This window comes from Pithys albifrons, chromosome 20 (assembly GCF_047495875.1).
Source record: "Pithys albifrons albifrons isolate INPA30051 chromosome 20, PitAlb_v1, whole genome shotgun sequence".
In the NCBI taxonomy this organism is placed as follows: Eukaryota; Metazoa; Chordata; class Aves; order Passeriformes; family Thamnophilidae; genus Pithys; species Pithys albifrons.
In genome coordinates, this window is record NC_092477.1 from 4,148,666 (window position 1) to 4,169,059 (window position 20,394).

At 52.1% G+C, this 20,394-nt stretch overlaps 1 protein-coding gene across 12 annotated transcripts in view; it reads left to right on the forward strand.

The window, feature by feature from the left end:
- Nucleotides 1-10,947, forward strand: part of LOC139680991 (histone-lysine N-methyltransferase EHMT1-like) — a 141,355-nt gene extending 130,408 nt beyond the window's left edge. For all 12 annotated transcript variants that reach the window (XM_071574060.1, XM_071574059.1, XM_071574067.1 and 9 more), the window contains 4 exons: nucleotides 1,943-2,029; nucleotides 5,731-5,809; nucleotides 7,916-8,091; nucleotides 9,366-10,947. In XM_071574060.1, coding sequence (XP_071430161.1) covers nucleotides 1,943-2,029; nucleotides 5,731-5,809; nucleotides 7,916-8,091; nucleotides 9,366-9,582 — 559 coding nt within the window. In that variant the 3' untranslated portion in view covers nucleotides 9,583-10,947. The remainder of the gene's footprint in view (nucleotides 1-1,942; nucleotides 2,030-5,730; nucleotides 5,810-7,915; nucleotides 8,092-9,365) is intronic.
- The last annotated feature ends 9,447 nt before the right edge of the window (nucleotides 10,948-20,394 follow it).

Consider the following 20,394-nt stretch of genomic DNA (forward strand, 5'->3'; position numbering starts at 1 on the left):
GGGTGCTTTGGCTGGCACAGGGGTGCTGGAGCTGGCACGGGGGTGCTGCAGCTGGCACAGGGGTGCTACTGCTCCATGTTCAGGGCTGCCTTACTCAGCTGTGCTCCAGATCAGCTCCGCTTGGCAGCGCACACATACCCAGCTGGCAGCCTGGCACAGCCCAGCTGGCAGGCTGGGATCAGAGCCCTGGCCCTGCTGCTGCCAGGGCCTGCCCTGCAACAGAGCCTGAACCTGAGCTGGGCTCTGCTCTGCTCTGAGGGACAAGGGAAAATGTGGGGGAGCTCCCCCAAGCCCCAAACCTCAGTTTGTCTGAGAGCAGTCACTGCCTTGAGGAGCATCACCGGAGGGGATTGTCCCACCCTGCTCTGCATTGGGGTGGCCTCACCTGCAATGGGGGGGCAGTTTGGGGGGACACAATGGAAGGAAGAGATTGAGCCATTGGAGTGTCCAAATGAGGGAGATGGGGAAGGGCCTGGAGGGGCAGCGTGTGAGGGCACTGAGGGCACTTGGTGTGTTCAGCTGGAGAAGAGGAGACTGAGGGGAGACCTCAGTGCAGGGACAACTTCCTGGGCAGGGGCAGAGGAGGGGCAGGCCCTGAGCTCTGCTCTGTGGGGACCAGGGACAGCACCCAGGGAATGGCTGGAGCTGTGCCAGGGCAGGGACAGCACCCAGGGAATGGCTGGAGCTGTGCCAGGGCAGGGACAGCACCCAGGGAATGGCTGGAGCTGTGTCAGGGCAGGGACAGCACGCAGGGAATGGCTGGAGCTGTGCCAGGGCAGGGTCAGGTTGGATCTCAGGGAAAGGCTCTTCTCCCAGAGGGTGGTGGGCACTGACCAGGCTCCCCAGGGCAGTGGGCACAGCCCCAAGGCTGCCAGAGCTCCAGGAGGGTTTGGATGATGCTCTGGGGCACAGGGGGTGACTCTTGGGGATGTTCCTGTTCAGGGCTGCGGGTTGGACTCACAGATCCTTGTGGGTCCCTTCCACCTCAACATGTTCTGTGAGACTGTGGGATGGTTTGCCCTGGTGAAGGCTCCAGGAGCTGTGGGCAAATAGGAGAAAATACAGCCCTTGGTTTGAGCTGACGGTGCAGGAGGGAATGGGTGAGGGGGAAAAGAAGTACTGGAAAAAGCAACAGGGTGAACTTAAGGTGAGCATCAGATTTCAGTTTATTCCGATAACAGCGTTGCTGAGAGTGGGTTCTGTCTCCTCAGGGACAGAGCAAACCTTCCCCAGCCCTGGAGACCGTTCATCCTGCACTTAACTCAAGTTCTGGCTGAGCATGAGGCAGAATGACTTACAGGATTGTTTCTCTGCCTATAAACTCCATCAGTAAAATTCCACAGGGCAGCTCTTCCACCGAGAAGTTTCAAGTTGCAGCACTTCTTGCTTGTCTTTCAGCCAGGCAGCTGGATATGATGGGATTGCTAAATGCACAGAGGGCACAGGGGGCAGAGCACAAGGTGTTCTGAAGTCCCTGTGAGCTCCCTGCCTCCCCCCCAGCACAGCTCCACTGCCTGAAGTCCCCTTCCACTTTCCCTGTGGGAAGAAGAGCAGGGAAGGGAAAGAAATGCTGCTGATGGGATTGTGATTTCCTGTGTGGAAGTCATCAAGGATTGTGATTTCCTGTGTGGAAGTCATCAAGGTGTAACCACACAGGGCATCCAGTGCTGCCCCCTCTTCCCCAGTCCCCAGGTGTCCACCTGGGCAGGGACAAGGAGCTGACTGGCGCCTGTCCCTTGTCTCCAGTCAGTTTCCATCCCAACATCTTCCCACAGCTTGGAGCAGTCCCCAGAGTGATGCCAGTGCAAGGTTGGGAGGGTGACTGTCAGAGCCCTGTGTGAGTGTGTGGTGGTGGAGGGTGCTGGCTTGGTGCTCACCTCCATGAAGACTCAGCCTCTCTGTGCAGTGCTGCCCTCAGTGGGGTCCCTTTTCTCTCTTGCAGGACTCGATTGCAGCTTTATCGGACACAAAAGATGGGCTGGGGAGTGCGAACGATGCAGGACATTCCGCTGGGAACCTTCGTGTGCGAGTAAGTGGGTCAGCTTTCATTAGCTCAGCAAGCTCAGCCCTTCCAAAGCCAGCCCTTCCCAAAGCCAGCCCTTCCCAAAGTCAGCCCTTCCCAAAGCCAGCCCTTCCCAGCCCATCCCTTCCCAAAGCCATCCCTTCCCAAAGCCAGCCCTTCCAAAGCCAGCCCTTCCCAAAGCCAGCCCTTCCCAAAGCCAGCCCTTCCCAGCCCATTTCTTCCCAAAGCCAGCCCTTCCCAGCCCATCCCTTCCCAAAGCCAGCCCTTCCAAAGCCAGCCCTTCCCAAAGCCATCCCTTCCCAAATCCATCCCTTCCCAACCCAGCCCTTCCCAAATCCATCCCTTCCCAAATCCATCCCTTCCCAATCCATCCCTTCCCAACCCAGCCCTTCCCAAATCCATCCCTTCCCAACCCAGCCCTTCCCAACCCAGCCCTTCCCAAATCTATCCCTTCCCAAATCTATCCCTTTCCAACCCATCCCTTCCCAAATCCATCCCTTCGCAAATCCATCCCTTCCCAAACCCATCCCTTCCCAAATCCATCCCTTCCCAAATCCATCCCTTCCCAAACCCATCCCTTCCCAAATCCATCCCTTCCCAAACCCATCCCTTCCCAAACCCATCCCTTCCCAAATCCATCCCTTCCCAAATCCATCCCTTCCCAACCCAGCCCTTACCAAATCCATCCCTTCCCAACCCAGCCCTTCCCAAATCCATCCCTTCCCAAACCCATCCCTTCCCAAACCCATCGCTTCCCAAACCCATCACTTCATGAGGACGGGTTGGTTTTCTACTCTAAGGAGAGGTTTTCACACAAATCAAATTGGCATCACACAGAGCTGCCTGCCCCTCAGTCAGAGGGTTCTGGCTCCACTTCCTGCTCTGTTTGTCCTTTTCCTCATAGCATGGAGCTTTCTCCACCCCTCTCCATCCCACTGGGATCTGTGCTCAGCTCTTACCCTTTGGAAACCCAAGTGGTGAGAGGGAAATGCATTTGGGTTGTGCTGCAGATGTGCTCAGCTCACATGTCACTGTGGGTATCCCGGGCAGTTTGGAACAACTATTTTGTGTGAGATCACTTTCTCCTCCAGTCCTGACTTCTCCAGAGGTTTTCCAGTGTCACAGCTCTGGCTTTAGTCTGATTTAGCAAAGCAGTGAAGCACCTGGCATTAAGCACATGTTTCAACCCTGGTCCAATAAAGTAGTTGAGGACAAAAATGTTCAGATTTATGTCAAGGGAAAAATCTGCCATCAGACCCTACAGTTTGAGGCTTTTTAAAAAGTGGGATATTTTGGAAAGGATTTTGTTCATTGCAATACTACAGTGAGTTAAGACCTTCTCAGTAAGGCTGGATTCGTGCCCATCATGGAAATAGGTGCTGGAGGTTTTTAGAACTAGTTGATGTTTTTGGAGCTGGGGTGGGGGACTGGGGAAGGTTATTACAGTGTTTGAAAGGTGAAATAAAGGAAGAGATAAATCTGCAGTGAACTGGCCAAGTGTTTCTTCCATGTTTGGAGCTGCAAGATGCCAAAATGGTTTTTCAGAGATGAAGCCCAAAAGTGCTGTTTGTGGGGAGTGTCTCAGGTCTGTCTTCATGTGAGGCTTTCCATAAGTACCAAAGGTCCCAGAGTTCAGTGCCCAGAGACAAGCCAGAGCCTGGGAGGGTGCAGTGCACCCAGTGCAGAGCACAGGGAGCTGGTGGGGTGCAGATGCCACAGCCTGACTCTGCCCCCAGCCCTGCCAGGAGCTGCTGGCACTGTTCCAGTGGTGGGCACTCTCTTCATTATCTAATTGAGCTGCATAATTAAATAGCTGAGCTGATTTATGTCTTGCCCATGCACATTCCTCCTCAACTCCATCACTTTCACACGTCATTTCCTCCCTCACCAACTTGAAGTCCTCTCCTCCTCAATCCAGCACTGGTGTCCTTCCTGTGACTCTTTAGGAACAAAAACATAAAAACTTTGTTTCTTCTTTTCCCCCTCTCTGGCAAAGCAGCCCCAGTGCTGCTCCCAGCTCCTCTGGAAGGGGGTTTTGTGTGAAATATCTGAATGGAGAGTTGCTTTGTGTGGTTATTACTGTCCTTTATTTTGTTATGACTGTTATCCCTTATAAAGATAATTCAGTTGCTGTAAGGATGACCTTTATTCTGTAACTCTTCACATGGTGGGGGCAGATCTGGATGGTTCTCACCACACTCTTAGGGTTGGTCCTGTTTCTCTGTTAAGTGCCTTCCTGACACACATGCTGCTTTTGAGCCCTCTGTTCTTCAGGTGCCTTTCAAGGTTTCTCTGTAATCACTCCAAGAATGGTTTCCCTTTCCTGCCTGCAGATTGTCCCTCTGGGAGTGTTGAGCAGAGCTCAGAGCAGGTGGGGATCAAGGTGGCCCTGGCCCTGCCACCATCATCTCCAGGGCTTCTCTCACCCCCCAGGAGCATCAGATCTCAACCAGCAGGGAATTATGAAAGGCAGGTCCTGCTTGACCTGCCTGATCTCCTTCTATGACCAAATGACCCACTCAGTAGATGAGGGCAAAGCTGTGGATGTGTCTGTGTAGACTTCAGTGAAGTCTTTGGCATCGTGTCCCACAGCATTAGGGCTGAGGGAGCTGGGGTTGTTCAGGATGGAGAAGAGGAGGCTCAGGGAAGACCTTATCACTCTACAGCTTTCTGAAAGGATGTTGTACCCAGGTGGGGGTTGGTCTCTTCTCTCAGGCAACCAGCAGTAGGACAAGAGGGCAGGGGCTTAAGCTCTGGCAGGGGAGGTTTAGTTTGGGTATCAGGAAGAAATTCTTTACAGAGAGAGTGGTCAGGCATTGGAATGGGCTGCCCAGGAAGGTGGTGGATTCTCTGACCCTGGAGGTTTTAAAGGTGAGACAGGACTTGGCACTGAGTGCCATGATCTGGTGATCACAGTGGGGTTGGATCAAGGGTTGGACTTGATGATCTCAGAGGTCTCTTCCAACCCAACTGATTCTATGATCTCCTGGAGAAACTGGCTGCTCATGGCCTGGACAGGGGGACTGTTCACTGGGGGAAAACCTGGCTGGTGGCTGGGCCCAGAGAGGGATGGGGAATGGAGCTACATCAAGCTGGGACCAGTCCCCAGTGAGGTTCCTCAGGACTGGGACTGGTCCTGTGGAACTTCTTTATCAGTGATCTGGACAGGGAGTTGAGTGCACCTTCAGTCAGTTCCCAGATAACTGTTAACAGGGATCCTGCCAGGTTAGGTCAGACCTAAAGCTTTGCAAACAAACCTTTTCAAGGTAGGAATCCTGTGTAATTGTTCAAGATACCCTGGAAAACACGGGAAGGGCAGACACAAACCTTCTGCTTTGGGGTGTGAACAGCACAAGCACTGCAGTGGTTGTGGGAGAGCCTGAGTCTGACCAGAAACATAAGGAGAATTGGATTAATTGTTGATCTTGGCCAACAAAGAGATTTGCAGAAGGAAACATAGTCCTCAGGAAAAATGGAAATTCTGTTGGAAGTAAGACTCCATTTTTAATATTGAAGGTGTTGCCCTGAAAAGACGGAGTTTGGGGACAGGCAGAGCTCCCTTTGCCCGGGTGGCTCCGAGGTGCCCGGCACTGCTGAGGCTGTGCTTGCCATCTGTGCCTGGGCTGGAGCCTTCTTTCCCTCTTCCCAGAAAGAGATGTTTAAACCCAAGCTTGACCATCTTATCTCTGCCTGTGCTGTGCCTGCAGGTACGTGGGGGAGCTGATCTCCGACTCCGAGGCCGACGTCCGTGAAGAGGACTCCTACCTCTTTGACCTTGACAACAAGGTACTGTGTCTGAAGGTGTCCAGCGACACAAACCCAAGGTCTTGCCTCTCCAAAAGAGCAAAGAGAATGTTTCCCTCCATTCTTATGTACCTCACAACCTGAAAATCTGCACAAAGCAGTAAAACACTGGAAATGGTAAATGGTGGAAATACAGTTGAGGTCAGACTTGGGGCAGTCATTGAGGTCAGAGTTAGGGCTGGTTAGAATGGCAGCAGAGCCCAGCAGCACTGGCCATGGTGGCACGTGCTGCCCACACCACTTTGGATGCAAGATGCTCTTCTGTCAAACCCCTTTGAGCATCCAGAGGTTGGTTATCCAGATTTTGGTTCCCTGCTGTGTATGTTCAGGCTGGCACCTGTGGTTGTTGGCACCTCTGTTTGCTCTTCGTTAAATGATGAACTGCAAGACTGAAAAATCCCCAACAAACTCTGGTCACTCACGAAGGGATCCATCAGATACCCTGGCAGGGGCTTGAGGCTCATTCTGCTGCTCCTTCCCCTTCACTGCTCTGTGAGGGCTCTCAGAGCAGAAATATTGCTTTGAAACCTAAAAGTTCTAAGCAGGGCCATGACTTCAGACTTCCCTTGGGAAAGGAGGAGAGGAGAAGGGTCAGCTGGGGACTCAGAGCAGTGGGGTGGCTTCCAAGGAAGCCTGTAAAACACTCTGTCTTGTTTCTGTCATCAGCTTGTGGCAGAGAAGCTTTGCTTGATTTCTTTGCCCTGTGTTTTTTTAAAGTGGCACACATTGAACAGCTGAAAAAAAGATAAATAAAGAGTGAAAACAATGGGGTGAAACTGTAATTAAGAAGTTGGAAAGCAGCAGGGGCTTCAACTTGGTTTGTGTATTTATGAGCAAGAGCCCACCTGGACCTTGCCTTTTGGTTAGCCCTGGGTCTGCCTTGAGGGAGAACCACTGTGGTGGCTCTTGGGAAGCCTTCAGGGAAGCAAGGAGGGAGACCAAGGTGGAGCATCTGTAGGAAACCAGGCACAAGTCATTGAGGGATGGTTAAAAGCCACCCTTTGGGCTGGGCAAAGAGGGTCAGGGAAGAGCCAGCAGGTCTTGTGGACTCTGGTGTGATGGGAAGTTACTAAGGGTGTGAATCCCAACCCTGGAGGGGTCCTGGGGTTGCAAAGGAATGGCCTCAGTGGACTTGTGCAGTTGGGAGAGGCTGGTTGGGTTGGGTTGGGTGGTCATTTCTGTCGTCCCTGTCCCTTGAGTTGTCTCTCACAGCCACATGTGAGGTGGATCACTCTGTTCCAGGTCCTGCAGCCACATCTCTGAGTGTGGGGGTGGGTGATGTCCTCCCCCACCGTGGCATTTCCACGGAGTGGTGGGAACTTTCCTCATGAGGTTGGAGCTGGTGACACCATGTGTGACACAGGCCCCTGTGGGGTGATGCCCCCCCGTTGTTGGGATGTTTTCCAGGGGCTCCTGGTGGTGTGACCTGGCACAGCTCAGCCATTAACCATCCTGAGGTGCTTGCCCAAAAGGGGCTGTGAGCACCACTAATGGATCCTTTTGCTTTTGGCCTCTTTGCAGCTGAAATTACCTTCTCTAATTAAAGTGTCTGCTTTGCACAGTCATTCTCTGCTGGAATAAAAAAGCCCTGAGGGGAGTGCTTTTATTTTCAAGGAAAACAAAGTATTGCTGCTCTCTGTGCTCTCTGGAAAGGGAATTTCTGTGTTCTCACTTTCACTTTTATCTGCAAAACCTGTTTTCTTGAGGTTCTGGCTTTGTGTTTCCTGGCTGTCATGTTCAATTAGAGGACAGAGCAGCTGCCTGTGCCCCAATCCAGTGGCTGGTACCCATGAGGTGTCTGCAGTGCCCATCAATCCCAGTGTGCCAAACTGGTGCTGGGGCAGGGCAGGACTGGGAGAACTGGTGTGCCAGGCATTTTGACATGTCCTTGGGCTTGCTGGGGACAGAGTGCTGTGAAGAAAACTGTTGAATATAGAAGTCCCCACAGCGAGAGTCCTGCTGTGCTTGTTCTCCTTGAAGTCCTCCAGAGGAACGAGCAACGAGTTTGATCATTTTTCTTGAAGCAAGTAGCAGGGATGATGCCAAAGCTGAGCTCCTCTAATGCCAGGTGCCACTTCTCTCCTGCAGGATGGAGAGGTGTACTGCATAGATGCCCGTTTCTATGGCAACATCAGCCGCTTCATAAACCACCTGTGCGAGCCCAACCTCATCCCCGTGCGGGTGTTCATGTCGCACCAGGACCTGCGTTTCCCCAGGATCGCCTTCTTCAGCACCAGGCACATAGAGGCTGGAGAGGAGATTGGGTAGGTGCTGCCCAATGGGCACAGTGTGGGTGGGGGCTGAGGGCTCTGCTGCCCCCCAGCTGGCTCAGCCCATCCCTTGGCTCTGGGGACTGTCCCCCTGGGGGATGTGCCAGTGCTCCGTGCCCTGAAGCTTTGCCAAGCCCCAGGCTCGACATGCCCTGGCCGTGTGAAGTTGTAGCCCTGAAACCCCCTCGTGCCCTGGGCTGAGCACAAGTGCTGTGGGGAGAGGCTGAGGGAGCTGGGGGTGTTCAGCCTGGAGAAGAGGAGGCTCAGAGGTGACCTCAGCACTGTCTGGAACTGCCTGAAGGGAAGTTCTGGCCAGGTGGGGGTTGGTCTCTTCTCCCAGGCACTCAGCAATAGGACAAGGGGGCACGATGGGCTCAAGCTCTGCCAGGGGAAATTGAAGTTGGAGATGAGAAAAAACTTCTTTGCAGAGAGAGTGCTCAGGGATTGGAATGGGCTGCCCAGAGAGGGGGTGGATTCCCCATCCCTGGAGGTTTTTCAGCTGAGCTTGGCCGTGGCACTGAGTGCCATGATCTGGTAAAGGGACTGGAGTTGGCCCAAGGGTTGGACTTGATGATCTCAGAGGTCTTTTCCAGCCCAATCCATTCTATGATTCTGTGATCCCACAGAGTGGGCAGCAGGTGAGGGGAGTGTTCTGCCCTTCTCAGGTGAGACCCCACCTGCAGAGCTGTCTCCAACTCTGGGTAACCAACAGCAGAAGGACATGGAGCTGCTGGAGCAAGTCCAGAGCAGACCATGGAGATGGTCCAGGCATTGGGAGCCCCTCTGCTCTGGAGCCAGGCTGGGGGAGCTGGGGGTGCTTACCTGGAGAAGAGAAGGCTCCAGGGAGACCTCAGAGCCTCTTCCAGTGCTTAAAGGGGCACCAGGAGAGCTGGAGAGGGACTTTGAACAGGGAGGGGCCTGGAGGGACTGGACAAGAGGGAATGGCTTCCCACTGCCAGAGGGTGAGATTAGATTAGAGTGGATGGAAGGAAGAAATCTTTTACAATGAGGATGGGCAGGCCCTGGCACAGGTTGCCCAGAGAAGCTGTGGCTGCCCCATCCCTGGAATTGTCCCAGGCCAGGTTGGATGGGGCTTGGAGCAACCTGGGCTGCTGGAAGGTGTTGGGATGGGACTGGATAAGCTCGAAGCCCAGTCAGTGCCCCCTCTGTGGCAGCACCAGCTTTGCTGCCCCACTCTGGGTCACTTTTACTCTTCTTGTTGCCATGCAGTGACCCAACCTCTGCCTCTCTCTCTCTCTCTCCTGCAGCTTTGACTACGGGGACAGGTTCTGGGACATCAAAGGCAAATTCTTCAGCTGCCAGTGTGGTTCACCCAAGTGCAAACACTCGAGCTCGGCGCTGGCACAGCGGCAGGCGGGCACCTCTGCCCAGGACACGCAGGAGAACGGGCTCCCCGACACCAGCTCTGCCACGGCAGCAGCCCCCTTTGCAGGCTCTGCTCCCCAGACACCTGACTGCTTTTAACCCTAGAGGGTCACATACTGTCTGAATTTCCATTTAAAGAGAAAAAAAAAAACCACAAAAAAAAAAAAAGAAAGAAAGGAAAAAAAAAAAGAAAAAAAGAAAAAAGGAAAAAAGAAAGGAAAAAAATAAAACAAACCTGCTCAAGGAAAGCCAGTTCATGACGCTTTTAGGGCTGTTGTCACCGACTGTTACTTGAGGAATGAGTAGAAGCAAATCCTGCCTCCATGGTGGTCTTCTGCCCTCCCTGGTCCTGGAAAGCTGCGTGTGGAGGGGTGGCTGGTGCAGCTTTGGAAGGTGGGAGCTGCCCTGGCACCGGTGTGTGGCCATGCTGGGTGCTGGCAGAGCCCAGGGAGAGCCACCAAGCCACCAACCCTGCCCGACCCTCCCGGCGAGTCCCCTCCAGCTCCCGCGTCCGAAACTTGGAGTGCTTGATGGGACTTTGTTTCTGGGGTGGGGAGGGAGAGGGAGGTGCTGGCTCTGGGTTTGCTCAGCACAGCCCCAGGGCAGGTTCTGCTGGTTGGTTTTTGTTGGTTTGCTTGGTTTTTTGGTTGGTTTTTGTTATTTTTTTTAATGAATACTCCCCCCCCCCATCCCGTGGGACGTTGTGGTGGGGCTTTTCCCGAGGAGCATTTCTAAGGAATCCCCTCCTTCTTCCCCAACCCCACGGCTTTGTTCTCATCTGATGAGAAGAAACCCCCAGTCCTTCCCCTCCCTGGTCCCTGCAGAGCCCACCCTGCTCCTGCTGGGCTTTCTCCGTTACAAACCAGCTCTGTGGGCGACACTTGGCCGTGTCTCTGTCTCAGTGTTGGGTCCCTCCATGAAGGATTCCCACCCCGTCCCGTTATTAATGGTTTTAGAGAGAGGGAAGGTTGAGAAGAGGATTTTACAAGACACTAATTCCTTAAGGAAACCAGTTTCTTTCCTTTTTAAAAAGATAAATATGACTGAAATATATATTATAGAGAACCCTGAGTGGCTGGGGTGAAGAGCAGATGGGACATGTCACGGTGAGAAGATCCCAAATGCCACCAGCTCGTCTGTTCCCATCACTTTGCTCAACCCTGGGCACCTTCAGTTGATTTTTAAGCCACATGCTATGAAGTTTCAATGAACTGATTTATTTTTTACCATTACTGAAGCATTGGGGACAAGCATTAAAAACTGAAAAAAAAAAAAAATATAAAAAAAAAATAAAAACACCACAAAAAAAACCAAAAAACCCCAAAACAACAACAAAAAAGAAACCACAAAACAAAACGGTGCTGATTCTGGTGTGATTTTTGCTCACCACGTGAATATAAACTTATCAATTGTATAAAAAGAACAAAGTGATTTTAGTATAAAAATGCAGGAAAAAAAACAAAACTTTTTTTAAATTGTTAGTATTGTAGTGTGAATAAATTTGCCATCACCTTTTGTGTGGTGGCTGGGCAGGTCATTATCTTAATTTTTTTTTTTTGCATATATCTTTAAATACTGTAATTAGTGCAGTAACAAGTTTTTTTTTTTTTTGTTCATCTCTTCTAGAACATTCATAATGCCATCATGTTTATTATTATTATTTTTTTTTCTGTTAATGTTTTTGACAGTTTTAAAGGAGCAGCCTTTTGGCTCTGATCATTTTCTTGTTCTGTTTTCAATGAAATCAATAAAAAAAAGGAAAAAAAAAAGTGCTTTAAAAGGAGTTTGACTTTTTTTTTTTTTTTTTGTCTCTGGAGGGGATGGACCAGGGTGGGAGTGGCTTGAAAATGAAAACAAAAAAAAAAAGACTTTTGCAAAGAAAAGGAACCTGACTGACTGTTTGATTTTTATTCTGGGGAAATAAAATAAAATAAAATAAAATAAAATAAATGAAATAAAATAAAATAAATGAAATAAAATAAAATAAATAAAATAAAATAAAAAAATAAAATAAAATAAAATAAAAATAAAATAAAAAATAAAATAAAATAATAAAATAAAATAAAATAAAATAAAATAAAATAAGATAAGATATACCAAGGAAAGAGGTGAGGGGGAGAATTTCCTTGCAGGCAAACCCTGGGGATGTGTCCCATGGGATGAGGTGATGGGGATGGAGCACAAGGTGCTGTTGGAAATGCTACAAATTCCATATATTGGAAAGGAAATAACTTCCCTAAATGTTTAATTATTGGCAGTCAGTGGCTGGGTTTGTTTTCACAGACTCTTGGGGGGTTGATCTTTAAACCACCAAAGCTTTGAGTTGTTCTGGGCTGGCTCTTGATGAGCCTCAACAAGCAAACCTGAAGGTTGGACATCCTGAATTTATGGTCCTTCTGTGACCTGTTGGGGTAACCAGGAGATACCAAGACATGAGATGGAGACTCTCTAAGGAAGAATGATGAGACAACCAAAGAATGAGGACCAAATTAGCAAATAAAGGATAGAATAATTAAATGAAGGGAATTGTGCAGCTTAGAAACAGTGAACATGAATCTCTTCGTTTGCTAAAATGAATGAATACATGAAAAGCCTTGGAAGGGACACGTAGCTGGGATGACTCTCTGGCCAGAATAAAGCAATTCCTGGCTCAGCAGCACTTCAAAGGTGGGCCTGGAGGCTTTCCTTTCTTCCTGATGGTTTTTGGTGTCCCCAGGGAGGTGCCAGGTGTGGGTGGGGGTGCTGTGACTAAGCAGGGCTGGTGTGTGCCCTGCCCACCACCAGCACCAGGGAATCAGCCACTCTGAGTCACTGCCAGTCAATAGCTCAGAAATATTCATGAAGGGGAGGACAAGCCCAGCCTGATGCCAGCAGGGATGGGGGGAGCAGGAGGGCTCTGGCTCACCCACCCCCAGCTCTCCCCAACCTGGCAGTGCCCTCATCACCCCGCAGGTTGGGTGGCTTGAGGTGCTCAATAAATTATGGTTGGGTTTGTTTGATGGGAAAAGATGGATTTTGCCCCTGGAATTGCCAAGGGTTCCATTGAGAACACCCAGAGCTGTTGGGACATCAGGGTGTGCCCCCACATGTGGACACCATTTCACTATGGGCTAATTAGAATAACACAGCTCAATATTGTGTAATTAAACATTGTAATGAAAATAATGTGCTTTGATTGAAGGGGAGAAGGGGAAAACCCCCAGAGGAATCTGCTCTCTGAGTGTAACTTTCCCAAAATCAGCTGCTTCCCTCGCTGTGGACACTGGGGACACCTGATGGGACAATTTGGACCTGGGGGTGGGTGAAGGTCAAACATAGTCCCAGGTCACCTCAGCACCTTTGGGTGATGTCTTTGCTTTTCTCTGCAAATAACTGCCAGTTAAACACACACACTCCAAGCCCCAGCACATTTCCACAGGTGAGGATGAGCTGGAAAAGGGGGGTCTGTTTTAAGGGGCGTTTCTGCAGTGCTGGGGGGCCCCAGCTCAGTGGCAGCTCCAGAGATTGGCAGGAGAAAGGGCCCTCAATGCCTCCTGGTGTCCCAAACAGCTGAGGTGGCTTTGAGGGCTCTGGGAAGGTTGGCAAAACCAGCTCAGCCTCTCTGCTGCCCCAGCTCTGCTGGTGGCACTGGGTTGTTGAGATGCTTCACCCTGAAGATGCATCACCTTTAATGGTTCCCCCTGAGCTGCCCCTTCCTGGCTGAGGCTCCTCACCAAGGAGGGCAAGGCCTGGCTGCCCAGGGGGCTGCAGCCCTCAGTTTGCTGTTGTGTTGATTGAGAGAGACATTGGCACATTTTGGGGTGTCCCCATGCTCAGCCAGACACCCTGGAGGTGGCACTGCAGGATTTGGGTGCTGGGCTCAGGTGGGTGTGGGGCTGAGCTGGGGGGGCACTGCCCACACCATGCCATGCTCATCCACATCCCTGGGAGGGGGTACCAGGGCAAACTCCCTGATCTGATCTCACAGGAACAGAGGAGATGCTGCTCTCTTTCCATGCATGGAACATCCCTGCTCCCCTTCTTCTTCCCACTGAACCCCCTCATGGAAGGGGCACAGAATGAACCCCCTCAGTGAAGGGCCCCCCTCAGGGGGGCACAGAGGGTCTGCACTGAGCTGCAGGACAGGGTGTGCCAGCCCTTCTTTGGGTGCTGCCCCACACTCACAGCTTGGGGTGGAGTAATTCACTCCAGGAAGGGCAGCCAGGAATTTGGGGGGCCTTAGTGGGGCTCAGGGGCTACTTCAGTTCTGGGCCCCTCAGTTGAGGCAAGAGATTGAGGGGCTGGAGCGGGGCCAGAGAAGAGCAACGAGGCTGGAGAAGGGACTGGATGTGGCACTGAGTGTCCTCTTAAACACCTCCAGGGACAGAGAATCCACCATGTCTTGATCCAACCCCACTGTGATCACCAGCCCAGGGCACAGAGTGCCCTGGGCTGGTGATCACAGTAGGGTTGGATCAAGGGTTGGATTTCATGATCTCAGAGGTCTCTTCCAACCCAAGTGAGAAGAGCAACGAGGCTGGAGAAGGGACTGGAGCACAAGTGCTGTGGGGAGAGGCTGAGGGAGCTGGGGGTGTTCAGCCTGGAGAAGAGGAGGCTCAGAGGTGACCTCAGCACTGTCTGGAACTCCCTGAAGGGAAGTTCTGGCCAGGTGGGGGTTGGTCTCTTCTCCCAGGCACTCAGCAATAGGACAAGGGGGCACGATGGGCTCAAGCTCTGCCAGGGAAAACTGAAGTTGGAGAGCAGAAAAAAATTCTTTGCAGAGAGAGTGCTCAGGGATTGGAATGGGCTGCCCAGAGAGGGGGTGGATTCCCCATCCCTGGAGGTTTTTCAGCTGAGCTTGGCCGTGGCACTGAGTGCCATGATCTGGTAAAGGGACTGGAGTTGGACCAAGGGTTGGACTTGATGATCTCCGAGGTCTTTTCCAACCCAATCCATTCTATCATTCTACAATTCTGTGATTCAGGCACAGCTCCTGGTGGGCACCAGCCCCACTAAATCATCACCCAGGGTGGGTCACCTGGTCCAAGAGTGTCACCTGCTCCTGGTCCCAGCAGATGGGACAGGGATGGGCCAGATCCAAGCGTGTGGGATCACAGGGATCCATCCCCCTGCAAACCCTCTGCATCCAGAGCAGGTTGTGGAGCTCAGGAGCTGTGCTGGCTCATCTCTCTGGGGGCTGCTGGGCATGGGGGTGTTAGAAAAGCACCCAAAGTCACCCAAAAGCTGCTTAGAAAAGTACCCAAATTGCAGCAGCCATTGCCCTGAGCTGACCTGGGCCAGCAAAGCCACTCAATTACCCTCCAACACTGGGGCTTATCTGCCTTCTCTTCACAGCCTCCAGCCCTCCCTTTGTCCTGCAGCTCTGATCTCCCTCCCAAGGAAATGAGGGTGAGGGTGATGGTTATCCAGCAGCACAGGTAAGAGTCATAAAACCTCTATAAATGTGGAATTTCAGCCCAGGTCTCATTGCTGAGTCTTTGGCAGAGCTGGCAGAAATCTGAGTTTATCTCTCCTCCAGCACAGAATATTCCCTCTCCTGCCAGAGGAGCTTCCTTATCACCCTTTTCATTTCCTCCCTGGGGCTGTGACAGGATGAGAAGCCACTGCTCTCAATGCGGGCAGGAAAGTCCTCCCTGTCCTGGCTGTGAGACTCTCCCACCAGGCTGAGGTTTCAGCTCAAAGGCTGCAGATGGGGTGGGGGTGTGAAGAAGGACAGGGGAGAGGGGCTGATGCCAGGGAAGGTCGGACTCAGCCCTCTTGCCCCTTCCCCAGGTATTATTTTTAATGCCCTAAATGCCCCACTAAAGCAAATCTGGCCCTGTGAGCAGAGGAGTGTTCCCATGGGGAGGGGGAGCTTGGACAAGGCCTGTCCCAGAGTTTTCCTGCTCAACTCTGTCTCTTGATTTCTCTTTGACCAATGTGAGAGTCACTAAAGAGGACTCAGCACCTCACCTGCTGGTGGCACTGGGCAGATTACACAGGGGACAAGGTCTTGCTGGAGGTCCCTGTGTGCTCTGGCGGGTGGCAGCACCACCAGCCCAGCTGAGCAGCAGCACCTTGGTCTGCTCTGCTCTCACTGCAGCATCAGAGGGGCCTCAGCAGCCCCCACAGCAAGAACATGCCCCTGATCCTGGAAATCCTGTACTTTTAATCAATAATTGCTCCCCAGCCCTCTGTGATGGGCAGGGAAGGGGAAGGAAGGAAGTTCAGGCACCAGGAATGTCCCCAGCACTGATCACCACGTGCTCAGCACCACCAAAGCAGTTGGGGTTTGTGAAGCAGCTCTTCTCCATCCTTTCTCCTGGAGGCCCCAAAGGTTGGCAGGCAGCAGGATGAAGGTCCTGGCCCCCTCCCCAGCCCTGCTGGCACTGGGAGGTTGGTGCCTCAGGGCCATCAGTGCTTGTAGGAAGCCACCAGTGCTTGTAGGAAGCCACCAGATGTTCCTCTGGGATTAAACTCCCCATGACACGAAGCTCCCCAGCTGAGCTGGTGGGAGCAAAGCCCCAGCTCAGGGAGCCAAGGCTTTGTTTAAACCCTTGGGGCTCTGCTCTCCAACAAGGATGACAAGAGATTACATTAGGCAAGGGCCTGGCTGTTTAAGAGGGATCCCTCTGCCAACTTTCCTGGCTGCAGAGCTCTTTAATCCTCAGCAGGAATAGCCTGTGTTGGGCACAGGGATCCTCCGTGCCCGGTTGGTGCCCAGCTCCCCACAGGGCGGGTTTCAAAGGCCACAAAACACCCCTGGCAGTGCCAATGCCTTTGAGCTGAGCTCACGTGAGGAGGTGGCAGGGGAGCAGGGCAGGGAGCTCCTGGGTGGGGCTGGCAGAGCTCTCCAGCTGCATTTTGCTTTGGGAATGCTCTTCCCTCCTCCAGGACAGGGGGCACAGGGTGGGCATCACCAGCTGACCCTCTGCACAGACCAGTTTGCCCCTTTGAGGGTGCCCTTCCAGGCAGTCCCTCAACCCCCCAGTGCTGGGCTCTGTGTGAACACAGGGGAGGGAGATGCTCTGTAACTAAATAACCTGGAGCAGAGGGTTTGTGGTGCTGCTAAGGCAGAAAACATGAAGATTTTTGGGCCAGGATTCCTCCTGTTTCTGCACCACGTTAATCCCTTGGGATCCTGGGAATGTGGGTGTCTGGAAGATGCTGAGGAACCAAAGCACCTGGGTATGATCTTCCCCTCTGAAGGAGCCTCCATCTGTTTGCAGAATGGGGTTGATTTAAATGGGGATTTATTTGTCTGGGATGTGTAATAAGCTCCAAAAAAAAATAAAATAAAAAAATCAGCAATCCTTGTTTGAAAAGCAGAACGACATGCAAGAAATCATTGAGGGTTTTCTTCCTTCTTTCAGAAGGCAGAGTGGTAATGAAAGAGCAGTGATGGGGGAATAATGAAACCCTTCTGTGTGGCTCCCTCGTGCTGGAGAAGGGATAAAGCCCCACTGATGCCGAGCTCAGGGTGAGCAGCAAACATTCCACCTGAGCAGCAGCAATTAGTGCACTTGGCTTTGCCTTTGTTGGGCTCTGTAAATATAATTCTGAGCAGCAAATAAGCAGATAAGCTTTACCCAGACAGAACAAGACAAATATCCTTTTCTTCTGCCTCTGCTGGGAAGAGAATTTCTCTCTAGTTTTGCAGCTGTTGGGGGAAAAGAGGTGGAATAAATTGCCAGGGAGTTTGTGAGCAGCAAATGTGGCCTCCACCATCAACAAAGTGAGCAAAAAGGGCTTGGGGAGAACATTCTCATTTATATTGAGAATATCCCTTTGACTCAGGCTCGAGTTGGAAGAAGTTCAGGAACTTCTGTGGCACAGAAATATTCTGTTTTCCTGGTGCTGTCTGTGCTTTCCCTCCTGCTGCAGGAGCTGCTTTTCTGCCACGGTGCAAATCCCTGGAGCCCTTTTGGGGGGAGCAGGTCCAGTCAGGGGCCTGAGGGGATGCCTTGGGGTGCAGAAGGAGCAGGAGCTGATGGCTCAGTGGGCAGAGATGAGATCTCAGCACCAGCACCCAGAGAGGGCAGGGACTGGAGCAGGGAAGTGCCAAACTCCTGGATTTCAAAGGGAGGCAAAACAGAATTCCCTGGGCTGTAAATCCTCCTCTTGACCTCAGATGTTGTTGAATTTCTCAGCTGTGAGACGTGGACATGCCCTGCTCTGCCCCAGGGCTTGTTGGGGGAGGTGGTGGATGAGGAATTCCCCTCTCCTTGCCCCCTACTCACCCTCAGGAAGGTTTTGGATGTTCTAAGCAGCCTCATGGATCCTCCCACCCATCCCTGTACCCAGAGCACCTTCTCAGCAGCTGGAAGGCACCTCTTTGTCCCACTTTCCCATCACTAAAATGGGAATAAAACTTCTCCCTTTGGGCTCCTGACTTTGAAGACCTCACCCAAGGCATTAACAGCAATGAGGGGCTGCTGTGCTGGGTCCTGGGTGGGGCTGTGAGAGGAGAACTCCCTGTTTGGAGACAAACAGCAGAGAAAACCAGGGATTTGGGAGCCAAGATGTTGGGGGAGATAAAGCAAAAGCCTGGTATAATATTGGTTTGTAAGAGGACCAAGATGCTTCTGTGAAACTCCCCAGAAAACCTCTTCAATTGTTTCAGTTTGATATTTTTAATTTTTTTTCTGTGAAAATTCTTTCTGCTGTGAAAATATTTTGTTCTATGAAAGCATTTTTGTGAAGAGGAGGGAAAAGGACACCAAACTGCCTGGAAACTTTCCATCCTGACTCTGTCTATGTTGGATCTGCTGGTAAAGGTGGTGTTGAACCCTTAGACTGGCTGTGCCCTGAGCTGGGGTCTGGCTCTTGGGTTTTATTCAGACTGATGCCCTTCCCCTTCCTTGGGGGTTGTGCCCACACACCTGGCAGGTGCCAAGCTCTGCTCCCTGCTGGTGCTGCAGCTTTGTGTCTTGGAAAAGCTCTTTCCTGACCCTCTGCTGCTGCATGAAGGTGCTGTTTGCTGCCTGTCTATGTGTGGGAGCCTCCCCCGAGGGCAAAAATCCACATGGGTTTGGATGGTTCCTGAATCTCCAGATCTGATGGTTTAAAGGGAAACCAGCAGGAGAAATGAACCCAACACAAAAGAGATTATAAGTCAGAGTTACAGTTTAATAACAATATTCCAATCAATGCAATGGCACAAAGAGAAATTGGGTTTAACCCCCAAGCCCAGCAGTGTAACCCACCCCCTGGGGCACAAACACAGGGGGGTTTGGTGGCCCCTGTGCTGAGCCCCACGTGGTTCCTCCGAGTCCAAAGGAAAAGGAAGGGACAAACCTGTTGGTGCAGATGATGGCACAGTCTGGTGGAGAGTGGTGGGCTCCTCCTGTCCAGGGGCTGCTCCTCCTCTGGATCCCAGGAGTGGTTCCCCAAGTCTCCAAACCCCCAGATTGTCTCCCCTGAGGTTTGGGTGGGAGCCCCCAGTGCCTCCCCCAGGGCAGGGAGTTCCACAGTGGGGGATGTGACTGTGGGAGTCAGGGGGGATTTTGGAATGGTTGGTGGCCCCTGAGCAGAGCTGAGCCCTCAGGTGGGTGTGGAGGTGCCAAGGAGTCCCTGGAGGGGAGTTGTCCCAGCTCCTCTGCCAGGCTTCTTTCCCAGCCAGCTCCCAGCCTGAGGGCTCAGCTGTGCCCTGGGCAGCTGCTGTCAACGGGCCCTTGGGAACAGTTGCTGGGCAATGGCCCAGAGGGTTTGGAATGCCCAGCTTTGGGCACACCCACACAGGGACAAACTGGGCCCACCTGCTGAACTGGGACAACTGGACTGGGCAAAATCAGTTTTATCCAGTTATTTGCAGTATGTCCATCATTCTTCACAAGCTGATTGCCCAAGAAAAGAAAATACCAGACAAGGGTTGTGTGTCTTGGTTAAGCCTCGGGGAAGGTTTGGTATAGTAGGAAAAGGTGGGTGGTGGGCACTGACCAGGCTCCCCAGGGCAGTGGGCACGGCCCCAAGGCTGCCAGAGCTCCAGGAGGGTTTGGACAACAGTCTGAGGGACAGGGTGGGATTGTTGGGATGTCTGTGCAGGGCCAGAGGTTGGACTGGATGGTCCCTGTGGGTCCCTCCCAGCTCAGGGTGGGGTGTGGTTGTGCAGGCACAGATTTCCCCCAGCACAGGGAGGGAGATGCAGCTGCCCAAGGCAGTCCTGGTGCCCTCCCTGCAGCCCTGTGTGATGCCAGGGCTGTCATACCCCATGGACAGCAGGGAAGCCACTCTGCAGTGCCAGGCTCCTGCTGGTGCTGGGCAGGGGATGGGGGCAGAAAAGGGGTCCCTGAGAGCCCCAAGGGGGGCTCCTTCAGCCAGACCCCAAATGTTCCATTTCCCCAGAACAGTTTTGCTGCATATTGGATTCTGTTAAAAGAATTCAATTTAGAAAACATTATGCCATGGAGAGGAGGAGAAGGGCAAAACATCATGGCTAAATAATTCCAATTAACCATTCCAGACCTTTCTGGTTAATTCACTTGAAACAAGTGTTGCCTGGTTTGGGGATCTGCAGAGCTCAGAGTGTGGCTGTGACATCCAGGATGGCTCTTTCCAGCTGAGGGCTGGACCTGAGGAGATGCTGGTTTGATGTCATTGAGCCTCATTTACTGAAGCAAAACAGAGGAAGAAAAGCCTGGTCTGTGAAACAGAGCTCAGATACCTCTTGTGCAGTCAGTCCTTGCTGCCCCTTCTCTTGGCACTTACAACCATTTTCAAGCTAATTCTCAAATCCCTGTGAACATCAAAGTCCTGCCTGGAATGAGGCAAATGATCTGACTCGGTTCTGCTTTGGAAAACAAGCCAGCTCCAAATGGGAAGGTTGAGCAGGAGCCTGTGGATGCAGCATGTGTTTGGAAACCAACAGATATTCCTGCTGGGGAAAGCTCAATTCACCCCTCACATTATTCATTATTCTTTGCTGGCTTTCTC